At 36.8% G+C, this 12,827-nt stretch overlaps 1 protein-coding gene across 1 annotated transcript in view; it reads right to left on the bottom strand.

Annotated features, from left to right (window-relative positions):
- LOC135195527 (trace amine-associated receptor 13c-like) overlaps positions 1-12,029 on the bottom strand; it is a 290,309-nt gene extending 278,280 nt beyond the window's left edge. Inside the window, 1 exon segment of the mRNA XM_064221773.1 lies at positions 11,318-12,029. Coding sequence (XP_064077843.1) covers positions 11,318-11,518 — 201 coding nt within the window. The 5' untranslated portion in view covers positions 11,519-12,029.
- Positions 12,030-12,827: the final 798 nt, after the last annotated feature.

Here is a 12,827-nt window from a genome sequence, read left to right as displayed (position 1 = left end):
TACATAGTCCCAGAGGATCTGCTGATCGTTTTCTATCACTCCTTCAGGTTGGTGCTCGTACCACTTATTACTGCAAGGTAGCTGATGTTTCTTGCACAGGCTCCAGTGAGGGCTTTTGCCACTGAATCATGCCTCTTTTTGTACTGGTTCTGTGCAAGTGCCGGGCATTCACTTGCTATGTGGTTTAGGTTTATTTTTCGTATTGCATTCCTACATATGGGAGAGATGTTATTTTCCGTCTATCGTACTTTGAACATATCTGGTTCTTAGGGCCTGATCTTGTGCCGCTGTTATCATTCCTTCAGTTTCCTTCTTTAGCTCTCCCCTCTGTAGCCATTGCCAATTGTCATCGCTGGCTAGTTCTTTAGTCTGTCCTCATGTATTGTCGTGCATTGGTTTGTTGTGCCAGTCCTCTGTTCTTTCTGTCTTTCTCCTGTCTCTGTATATTTCTGGGTCTTCGTACTAATTTTATTAGTCCTTCTTCCCATGCACTCTTAGGCCACTCGTCTTCACTGGTTTTCAGATATTGCCCCAGTGCTCTGTTTCGATGTTGACGCAGTCCTCTATACTTTGTAGTCCTCTCCCTCCTTCCTTTCGTGTTATGTATAGTCTGTCCGTATTTGCTCTTGGGTGTAGTGCTTTGTGTATTGTCATTTGTTTCCTGGTTTCTGATCTATGCTGCGGAGTTCTGCCTTCGTCCCATTCCACTATTCCTGCGCTGTATCTGATTACTGGCACTGCCCATGTGTTTATGCTGGTTTTATCATATTTCCGGCGTTGAGTTTTGACTTGAGTATCGCCTTGAGTCTCTGCATATATTCTTTCCTGATCGTTGTCTTCATCTCTTGGTGTTTTATATCTCCTCCTTCCATTATTCCAGGTATTTGTATCCTGTCTCATCTATGTGTTTGATGTTGCTCCCATCTGGTAGCTTTATCCCTTCAGTTCTCGTTACTTTGCCTCTGTTATGTTGACTAAGGCGCATTTTCTATTCCAAACTCCATCTGATGTCCCCAGATACAATCCTACAGTCTGGATTTAGGGTATCTATTTCCTTGATACTCTTACCATACAGCTTGATGTCGTCCATGAACATCAGATGGTTGATTGTTGCCTCTTTCTTGAGTTGGTACCCGGCTCCTCTTCTGTAGTACTTTTGTCATGGGAATCATGGCTACTACGAAGAGTAGTGGGGACAGTGAGTCGCCCTGGAAGATCCCTCTCCTGATATTTAACCTAGCTAGTCTTATTCCAGAGCTAAGTATTGTATTCCAGTTGCGCATTGTATTTTTGAGGAAGTGATGGTATTTTCCTCTGCCCCATATATTTTCAGGCATTCTATTAGCCATGTGTGTGGTATCATGTCGAAGGCTTTCTTATAGTCTATCCATGCCATGCTTAGGTTGGTTTCCTTCCTACTATGTTCTTCATTACCATTTTGTCTATCAGGAGCTGGTCTTTGTGCCCTACACTTCCTTCTGCAGCCTTTCTGTTGGTGGGGGGGGGATGGTGTTTGTCTCCTCTAGGTAGTTGTATAGCCTTTCACTGATGATACCTGTTAGTAACTTCCACACCCATTATTGGTAGGCAGGTGATAGGCCTGTAGTTACTGGCTATATTTCCCTTACTCTTGTCTTTTTGTACTAAGGATGTTCTTCCTGTGGTCATCCATTTGGGTGCTTGGTGATTTGAGATACAATGCTGGAGTTGTTCTGCTATTCGTGGGTGTAGGGCCTTGAAGTTTTTGAGCCAGTATCCATGGACTTCATCGGGACCTGGGGCTTTCCAGTTTGGCATTTTCTTAGTTGGTGTCTGACTGTGTCTGTCGTGATCTCTGTGAATCTTTGTTTTATTCTCCCTGTTTCTTCTTCCTTGACTTCCTGGAGCCATGTTGCATGTTTGTTTGTGTGATACCGGATTGCTCCATATTCTTTTCCAGAGTCTCTACTTGGTTCGGCTTCAGGAATTTCTAGGTGGTTGTCTTCCCCTCTTAGTTGGCTGTATAGTCTTTTCTGGTTGGTTCCGAATAGTTTGTTCTATTATTATTATTATTATTATTATTATTATTATTATTATTATTATTATTATTATTATCATTATTTGCGGTGATAGCGACGCTTATTATTGTTAATTAACAATGATTGTGACTATTTCTGTTACTGTTATTAATATTATTACCGCAATTTCTATTACCAACAAAAACTCAATTTCTCAAGCACCTTATATGCGAGAATATTATTTTAACAGCGACCTGTCATCGAACAAATAATATTAGTCTCTCATTTTTTTTCTCATTAGCGTGTAGGACTCTATTAAACTTCGACCCCTTAAAGGCGGAAAGGTTATAGAAGCCAGAACAAGGCATGATCCGACCTCCAGCTTACACGGGACGCGTGCTAAAATCTACAGTCAAATAGGGCGTTGTTTCACCAACGAAAATTGAAATATTCTACATTTTATTAAAAATAATTGTTCTGTACTGCTTAACCTGAGCATTATTTATTTTTACATTTTTACATTTTCATTCTGATAAATAAATCATGAATATCCTATCCTAAAATTCCTGTGTCTTTAACTCAACGCGAAACACCTTTTTCAGACCTTTTAGGCTTTTCCATAGACCTTTACTAACCCCCAACAAGAAAAACAACAGCAAAAACAACCACAACAAAGTAGTCTGTAGGCTTACTCCCCTAGTAAGCGAAAACAGGAGACGGAGGAGAATTCCAAAATTTTTCTGAGATGGAGGATAAAAGTTAACCTTTAAGTATGAACTTCCGATCCCTCCTTCTAAAAACTGTTCCAGATCTTAACCCATCCCGTATAGGAATGAAGCCAGCGGCATCCAATAAAAAAAAATAAAAAAAAATAAAAACTTCCCACAGTTATTCATGAAAAAACAACGAGCCTCACGATAAGAAAAAAAGCTCCACCGGCACCCCACCCCCCACAAAGTCACTCCTGATACGAATAAAAAAAAAAAAAAATGATTCCTCCAAAAAATAAAAAAGTCAAATTCTGATAAGAAAAAAATCTGCACCACCCCCAAAAGAGGTAACTCCTGATAGGAAAAAGCTCCCCCCAACCCCAACCCTCCGCCCTAAAAAAAAAAAAAAAAACAAAAAAAAAAAAAAAAAAAAAAAAAAAAAAAAAAAAAAAAGTATCTCCTGATACGAAAAAATTCCCCTGCAAAATGAAAGCAGTCCTTATAAGAAAAAAAGTTCCCGTTCCCTCCCCAAAAAAAAGTAACTTCTGATAAGAAAAAGCTCCCCCGACCCCCCAAAAAATATGGCACTCAAAAGACACCCCCACCACATCTTTCAGCCACCAAATGAGTAAACAACAGCTCATAATGTCAATATTAAAAAAAAATTGCTTTCCCAACAAGACTGTTACTTGAGCCTTCTAGGTACATACAAGTTCCTAACCCACTATCACGTAAAATTCTAAAATATGCCACTAAACCTGTACCTACCTTATAAGTCAGCATCCTACCCTCTCCCTTCTCCCCGCCCCCTCCCAAATCATAAACCCATACAACTCTCCAACCCTCAGCTCATGCAAAGCCTAAAACCAATCCCCCTCCTCCTCTTAACCACACAACCCTGCCGCCCCCCCACCCCCCCCCACCCCCGTCAAATAAGCATAGCACTCAACACACCAGACTAACTCCCATACTCCACTCCACTTCATTCCATACAAAGCACAAAGCCAAGCAATGCCGTGCTTGGCTGATCGAATCCTGCAATAACTTCAGACTGCTAATTGGCGCCACTGAAGCCAATCGCTGCTGCTGCTGCTGTTTCATTCCACGTTGTTTCTCCGAAATTAAAACAAGAAAACAAATAGTCGTTCGGTGCATTATTTCTCTCTCTCTCTCTCTCTCTCAATTACACTTCGCGAAGTGTAATTGAATGCGTAATCAACCCTCCGCGGCGAAAAGGTTAGTTGTATCGTGGAGAATAATTCGGTATTTTTCGCATCATCGTTGAATTGATGTTTCAAAACGCTTCGTTATTCGCTGCTGATGCTGCTATCGTGTTCGCTGGAGACATTTGATTCCTTCGTAGTCGTATCATCTTCTTCTTCTTCTACTACGTCTTCTTTTTCTACTTCTTCTTCTTCGCTCTTTTGCCTTAGTAGCCTGGTGACATTTAAGGCGACTTCAGCTTCCTCGAGTGTTCCAGATATCTGTAGCTGACGTATTATTTACTTCATTGGAAGAATTGGCGAGAGGAAAAAGATAAAAATAAGACGAATCCACTGATGATATATCGTCTGCGTTCGTGTGCAACACTCGTAAGATGAAAATGTTTTTTAAAAGGAGTATTCCTTCCCTAATTTCCAAATTTCCACATAAACATCAAAGCAGGTATTTGAGTATGTATATGTGTGTCTGAATGTGTGTTCGTTTGTGTCACAAGCATACAGACAAAATATATATATACATATAGACATATTTGTGTGCGTACAAATATATATGTAAAATTGGGTGGATTGTAAGCAATTACTAAAATGACGTATGAAAGATAGCCCGTCGTATTAGGATAATGCACAGAAAGATAGCTCTATAGCATTCTTCAGATGTCGAATGTCATGAAATGTATAGTGTCATATATTTCACAAGGGTAGTTTCTTGTTTGGGCTGCCTTCGTTACTGCCACCCACCAGTCGACCCAGTATCGTTATAAGTAGAACTGGGATATCATGCCATATATATATATATATATATATATATATAATATATATATATTAAACTTGATCACTTGCAGAAGTGTTCTGTGCATTGATAGAATAAATGACAGGACCCCATTTAAACAGGATGGTATCTGGAAGAATTTATGTAAAAAAAAAAACTGCAAACGGGAACACGTGTCTGATCATTTTACGGCTACTAAACGATGGGGACAGAAAGTCCTTGAAAGCTCGTAATTTTTTTTTTTAATAAAAGTCTTTGTTAGGTACCTTCGTGTTTAACTGACTTATTATATATAATATATATCTTATATATATATATATATATATAGATATATATATATATATATGGTTGGTTCTCCCCAAGCGAAAAGGGGTCTTAATCCCGCACGGATAAAGCTGACACCTGAATCTAACATGACACAGTTACATTCAGCATGAAAGCAACTTGATGGGAAAACTTAATAGAATTCCCAGATCCAGAGAGAGAGAGAGAGAGAGAGAGAGAGAGAGAGAGAGAGAGAGAGAAAACGACTGACGTTGGAAAACTCTACGGGAACTGTACGCCAGATTCTGACGAGTGGCTCTAGAATATGCGCTCGCATCAAACGATTCACTTTTTTGAACCCGAACCGTTTATGGGAAAGAGGTAGAGGTTCCTCTCAGGTATTCCGTCACATATTTGCATGAAACGGAAACTCGATTTTGAGGGAAATGACTAGAGCAGATGGGAAGGGTCATTGGTCTCCCATTTCCTTGAGTTCTTACATTTGCCTCCCGCTGTTTCATTTCTGCTATGTTCCGGATGTAATATATGAGATGCAAAAAATATTCAAATGTAAGTAGGGCTCTCTCTCTCTCTCTCTCTCTCTCTCTCTCTCTCTCTCTCTCTCTCTCTCTCTGTATATATTGTATGTATATACATACATAGAAAATGATTGTATAAATCAGCGAAATTACGTGCCCAGTAGTTAGACGACTGTAGTGGATCGTAGCCAGTGTAAAGAATGCCACTGTTTTGGAACCCTCATCGTAAATTGCTGAGAATTAAGGCCCCCAGTCTTCAGTAATATATATATATATATATATATATATATATATATATATATATAATATATATATATGATTGTGTGTGTGTGTGTGTGTGTGTGTGTGTGTGTGTATCCTTAAAATCCACAGTGGAAAGGTAATGAAACAGGGATTTGGAATTAGTATTTCTTAGTATATTCTACATTTTCAAGTTCACACTGAATATAATAGTAATTGACAAGTTGACAGACCTTTATATGCAAAAACAGAAAGGGGGGTGGGTTACAGTTTGTTAATCTGGGCGGCGTGTTCTTGAAGCAAAAGAGATAAGGACAGAGGATCGAGGTATAATCCAGGATGGAGATTTAAATTCCTTGTTGACGTGGCTTCAGTAAAAATGGACTCCAACAGACTCCTTTTTCGGTGATCTTTGACACTGCAGATTACCGAGGAATTATCCCAGTTGATAGAGTTAATAGCATGGCCTGTCTTAAGCCAGTGATTGACAATGCCATTATTTGTTAATCCTCTTGATATATATATTGTGTGTGTGTGTGTGTGTGTGTGTGTGTGTGTTTTGCACGTAGACTCGCCCAGCTGTCACGAAGTGAAACCAGCCGTTCCTGGAAAAAAACAGAGGCTCCCAAATTGCGTGTGGCTTTTAGTGCCTTTCGTCTTGCACTAAAGGACTCTGTCATGCCGTGGACACTTTACCCCCTCCCACACTTCCCCCCTCCCACACTTCCCCCTCCCACACAAAAGCTCCTTCCTTAAGTGGGACTGACCAGCTTTTTATTTTTTGAAAGTTTTTTTCATGATTTTTTTTCCTACGGAATTTTTTTTTTTTTTTTTTCTTTTTTTTTTTTTTTTTGTATTGTTTTCGGCTTTTTTTAATCGGTAGTGTATTTTTTTTTATTTTGTACATCGTGTGTTACATGTGTAATACTTTTTTTTATTCTACAAATCAAAGAAATTTTTTTTTGCATTGTTTTTTATTTTTTATCGGCGTTTAATTCTTTTTATTTCGTACATCTTGTGTTACATAGTGTCGTAGTTTTTTATTCTATAAATCAAAGCTTTTTATTCCATAAATCAAAGCTTTTCAGTCTATAAATCAAAGCTTTTTACTCTATAAATCAAAGATTTTTCACCTAGAAGTAGTGCTACCTTATACGTAAGCTTGATATCAGAAATACAGAATAAGACTAGGTGACAGTAACCTTATCATATGAAAGCTCTCATATCATTTTAATTGCTTCTTATCTACCTTGTTAATCATTGTACATCATCATCATTGTCATCTATCATCGGTCAATCAATATATACAACAGTACCACGATGAATACTTATCATATATACCTCCTTAAAATTACTAACCGAATATTTTGTGTTGAATCTCTATTTTACTAATCCCAGCATCCATTGACAGTATCCTCACCCTAGTTTCCCATGATCGGCCCCGTCCTCTGTCACTAAAGTAACTGAGGATACATTGTTTATTATTAATATAAAGTGAAGTTATGACAGTAAAGGTTTCCACTAAATCAAAGTATGAGATCCGTAATTACGATGTAAAAATTTCGTCCGCAAGCATCTAATCGTTATTGTTGGTCTTAATTGCAAGTTCTTTTTAAAGAAAAAAATACTTGACTTATGGTCATCATAACTCTCTCTCTCTCTCTCTCTCTCTCTCTCTCTCTCTCTCTCCTCGTATATGTCCCCTTCTCTCATCCAGTTTATCTGTCTCTCAGTGGTATGGTAACGAGAAAGCTGAACAGACCTACAGCGAAACTCTCTCTCTCTCTCTCTCTCTCTCTCTACTCGTATATGTACCTTTCTCTCATCCAGTTTATCTGTCTCTCAGTGGTATGGTAACGAGAAAGCTGAACAGACCTACAGCGAAACTCTCTCTCTCTCTCTCTCTCTCTCTCTCTCTCTCTCTCTCTCTCCTCGTATATGTCCCCTTCTCTCATCCAGTTTATCTGTCTCTCAGTGGTATGATAACGAGAAAGCTGAACAGACCTACAGGGAAACTCTCTCTTTCTCTCTCTCTCTCTCTCTCATCCTGCCCGCAAACTCAGAATCTCCCAACATCTCTTGCATTCAATGACGAAGTATCATCGCCATTCCAAAAGACTCCTCACTTATCGCCGTCGTCACTTTCCTGTTGACACTTTCCTGGCGTCACTTATCGCTGGCACTTTCCGAAGTCCCGGCTGGCTGGTGGAATTCGTCAAGGCTGTTGACTTTTCGAAAGCAAATAGACACAGAGTGGCGTCTCGTCATTAGGCCGATGGTGGCGACCTTATCGTTAGCCGGGACGGGAAAAAGAAGTCCTACGGATTTTTTTTTTTCTTTTTTTTAAGTTGTCGTAGTCTCCTGAAATTTAGGGATTTTGTGCATTTTGACTGATATATAAAATAAGCATAGAGGGAGTTTCTTTTTTTTTTTTTGTATCGGGAGTTTGCTTTCTTGGGAGATAAGTTTGTTAAGAAAGAAAGAGAGAGGAGAGAGAGAGAGAGAGAGAGAGAGAGAGAGAGAGAGGTGGTTCGTAGTCTGCTTAAATTTAGGGATTTTGTGCATTTTGACTGATATATAAAATAAGCATAGACGAAGTTTTTTTTTTTTTTTGGGGGGGGGGGGGGGAGTTTGCTTTCTTGGGAGATAAGTGTGTTAGGACAGAGAGAGAGAGAGAGAGAGAGAGAGAGAGAGAGAGAGAGAGAAGGAAGAGGAGAGGTAAATAGAATGTGCAAATGTGTGTGTGTTCAAGAAGGAGAGAGAGAGAGAGAGAGAGGTGGTTCGTAGTCTGCTTAAATTTAGGGATTTTGTGCATTTTAATTTATACAAAATAAGCATAGACGGAATTTTTTTATGTTTTTTTTTTTATTGGGAGTTTGCTTTCCTGAGAGATGAATGTGTTAGGAGAGAGAGAGAGAGAGAGAGAGAGAGAGAGAGAGAGAGAGAGAGAGAGAGACTTTAAGCATTGTATAATCGGCTGTTCCTACTTACAGGATTAAGATTACTCTGCGGAATGTGTGTAGTGTATTATGATTTTATAATTACATTGCTTTGTTTAGAAAATATTGAGAGACAGGAAATTAAACAGCGATATGTTTATGCAGAATTTGTTTATTTGCTCTGTACTTGAAAATGTTTAATGCCTCTGTTTACCTTGGGATTAAACAAAATCTCCCGTACGATACAATTCAGTCGTTAAATGGCTAATGTTAATAATTTCAAATAACTTCGGGTAACTCAAATAATTTCAGATAACTCAAAATAATTCCCAATAATTTCGTACGGTAACTCAAATCATTTCGGGTAACTCAAAATAATTTCCAGTAATTTCAGACAACTTAAGTTCATCTTAAGTAATTCAAATAATTTCAGACAATTCAGATAATTTCAGACAACTCAAATAATTGTAAACAATTCAAACGATTTCAAATAACGCAAATGATATCAAATAATTCAGGTAATCCCAAACAGCAAATAATTTCAAATATAATTCAAATAATTCAGTCTTTCACCTATAACAAGAGTCGAGATATTATCTGTAATACTACAGTACCTTATATTGCAGATACAGTACAGTTAAAATTCATGCATAACAAAAATGCATAACATTACATCACGCCCTGAAGATGAATAATGACATTCAGCCGACATTCACTGGACAGTGAAGGCATTACGGCCAAAATTCATAACAGCCGAAACTAAATGTTTACTTTTATAAAAATCGAAATGTTAAATGTAAATGTTAATGTTATTCGTCAACGCGAAATCATTAATACAAAGCCTCATTTCCTTGCATATGTTCCGTAAGTTATGTATGGGGAAATATATGACTTCCCCCGCCCCCATCTCTCTCTCTCTCTCTCTCTCCTCTCTCTCTCTCTCTCTTATCTTGACATTTGCACTTAATGTTTAATTGGCGTTCACCCACGTCTCCGCGATTTTTTTGGACACGGTCCAACACTTCTCATTTGACTGGGCTAACACACTGGTTCTAGGATTTTTTTTTAACACACTTAGCCGCTGGACGACTTAATTGATTGATTGATTGATTATGTCTATTAAACCTGGCGTCAAACATCTAGTTTATTGACACCGAAATAAATTTAGATAGAAAAAAAATTAGATTTAAAATAAATTTCAAATAAAAATATCTAAAAATATATGTATATACATATATTTGTTCAAATATTTAAATTCTTACATAGACAATCTACTTGACATGAGTGGGGGACAGATAGCTAGAGAAGTGAGGAGAGGGGGGGGAGGAGGATGTGTGTTGAATTGTATATAATGTATATATATATATATATATATATATATATATATATATATATATGTGTATATATATATATATATATATATATATATATATATATATATATATATATATATACACAGGCAGTCCCCCCTTACAACGGGGTTCTGTTCATGAGATGCATAATAAGCCGAAAATCATTGAAAGCTGGAAAATCGTCAAAAATTCTATAAAAAATATGTAACTATTATGCTTTGGGTGTATTAAAAACTATGTAAACTGCATTTTTATTGCACTTTTTCATACAAAAAACTTCAAATATTGATTATTTTGCATTTTTTGGAGTCATATTTCTTCTGTCAGATTAGCGCCGTAAGCGTCATAACCCTGGAACATGCATTGTAAACCTGGAAATAATTTCTGATGAATATAATCGAAAAGCGACGTAACTTCGGAATGTCATAAGCCGAACTCATCGTAAGCCGGGGACTGCCTGTATATATATATATATATATATATATATATATATATATATATATATATATATATATATATATATATATATATATTATATACATATACATAGTATTATATATATATATTATATAAAAATATATGTATAATATACATATGTATAATACACACACACACACACACACACACACACACATATATATATATATATATATATATATATATATATATATATATATATATATAATATATTTAAACAGACCACTAAGCTGATTAACAGCTCTCCTGGGGCTGGCCCGAAGGATTAGATATTTCTACATGGCTAGGAACCAATTCACCTAGCAATGGGACCTACAGTTTATGGCTGGCTCCAAACCACATTGAGAAATGAATTTCTATCACCAGAAATGAATTCATTCCTCTGATTTCGCGCTGCCAGAGCGGAGAATCGAACTCGCGACTACCGGATCGGTGGGCAAGCACATAACCCACTCGTCCAATGAGGAACTTCTGGAGTGTGAAAAGTTATTAATTAAGAGCTTGAATGTGGAAGGGAAGGTTTATTTCTTCCCTTTCGCTATGGCACCACAGATTAACTTGAAATCATTTTGACAGTTGATTTCGACGTGTTTTTAAGTAATTCTTTACAAATACTGGTAATTTAATCTTTAATTCCCTCACTTGATTATAAATGTCTTAATAATTATTCTTCAAAGAACAGTTGTCCCATATATATTCCATTTCATTTCGCTATTTAATTATTCCCAAGATCAAAAAAAAAAATCTCATTTTTCATTCTCGCAAAAAATACTTAAGTTAGTCATACGAAGATCATCGCTAACTTACCTGGAAGGTGAGATGCTTGGCGTATCGTCTGCCATTGAGAGCGACGATGAAGATGCTATTCACTATGATGACGATGAGTCCCAGAAGAGACGAGAACACGGCCTTGACAATGTCTGCAGCCGAGGGCACCGTAGGGTGCTGGAAAGTTGGGGTCCAGCAGGAGAAATTCGTCACGTCAGGCACTGTTTCCCGCCCAACCATTTTGACAGACCTTGTCCACTTCCGTTTTCTTTGGTGCTGGTTGGTCGTTTTCTATGTAAGAACTTGAGGTGGGGACGCAACTTAAAAAGCTACGATCACGCACATTTCCCCGGTGAATTTAATTTTATTTTTATTTTTATCTTTATTAATAAAAACTTCTCACCACTGAGATCCCTTAACCAAGACACTCAAAAACCATCTTCCCCCGCAGTATTTATTACCCTAACTTAATACATATTGCCTTAACATTTTCACAGTTAGTAGCTGTAATAAGTCGTATTTTTTAGCTAAGCAAAACACAATAAAGTCTGAAGATTTCAAGTTACCATCATCATCTGTTGTATAGGAGATTCTGACAACCACGAAGTGAATTTAGGTTTGAGCTCTTCATAATGAATGTCACTGAATTTTACCTGGACTTTTTCACTTTAGATTTACTTACAAAGTTCTAAGTACTCTTGGAGACATTATGTTCCTTCTATGCAAATTAAACAGGCCCACGCAGTCAATGTTAATCTGTAAATACGATAGGCTTACGAAAAGTTGAAGTGGATTTACAAAATTATACTTTCTCATAATAATACATACATACATTCATACATACGTGTTAATTTATAGCAACACTTACATAATGATACTCCGGAATAATAATAATAATAATAATAATAATAATAATAATAATAATAATAATAATAATAATAATAATAATAATAATACATGTTAATTTATAGCAACACTTACATAATGATGTTCTGTAATATTTTTCATAATAATAAAAATAATAATAATAATACATACATACATATATACTTGTATTTACGAAAATTACTTTCTGATAATAATAATGATGATACTCTGGAAATTTAGGTAAATTTAAGGCTATATTTATAGCCTAGATCCGTGTTATTTTCACATATTGCAATAATAGCTCTGAATTTTTTTTTTAATTACACTAATGTGACTACTGATATCATCGTTATCATTTAGACTATCATCGATAGTCCACACTCAGGGTGGTTGTTATCACTGGCAATAATTCAACTCATTATATAGTAGAGTCAGACACTATTTCTCTCATTGTTAAACAACTGCAACTATCTTTATCACTATCATTATCAAATTACCTAAAATTAGAGTTAGTATTCCCCAGTCGCCTTTACAAGAGCTACAGCAGCCACCATTATCACTATCATCAGCAGAACTCAGGATGAAGTTACTACTCTTCCCATTCATCGTTACCGCAACTATCATCGGAAATACTTTAACTCAAGGATGATGTTACAATTCCCATTCATCATTACAACAACTA

Source organism: Macrobrachium nipponense, chromosome 16, assembly GCF_015104395.2.
Source record: "Macrobrachium nipponense isolate FS-2020 chromosome 16, ASM1510439v2, whole genome shotgun sequence".
Taxonomy (NCBI): Eukaryota; Metazoa; Arthropoda; class Malacostraca; order Decapoda; family Palaemonidae; genus Macrobrachium; species Macrobrachium nipponense.
The sequence above is the reverse complement of the archived record's forward strand: the minus strand, read 5'-3'. Positions and strand labels throughout refer to the sequence as shown.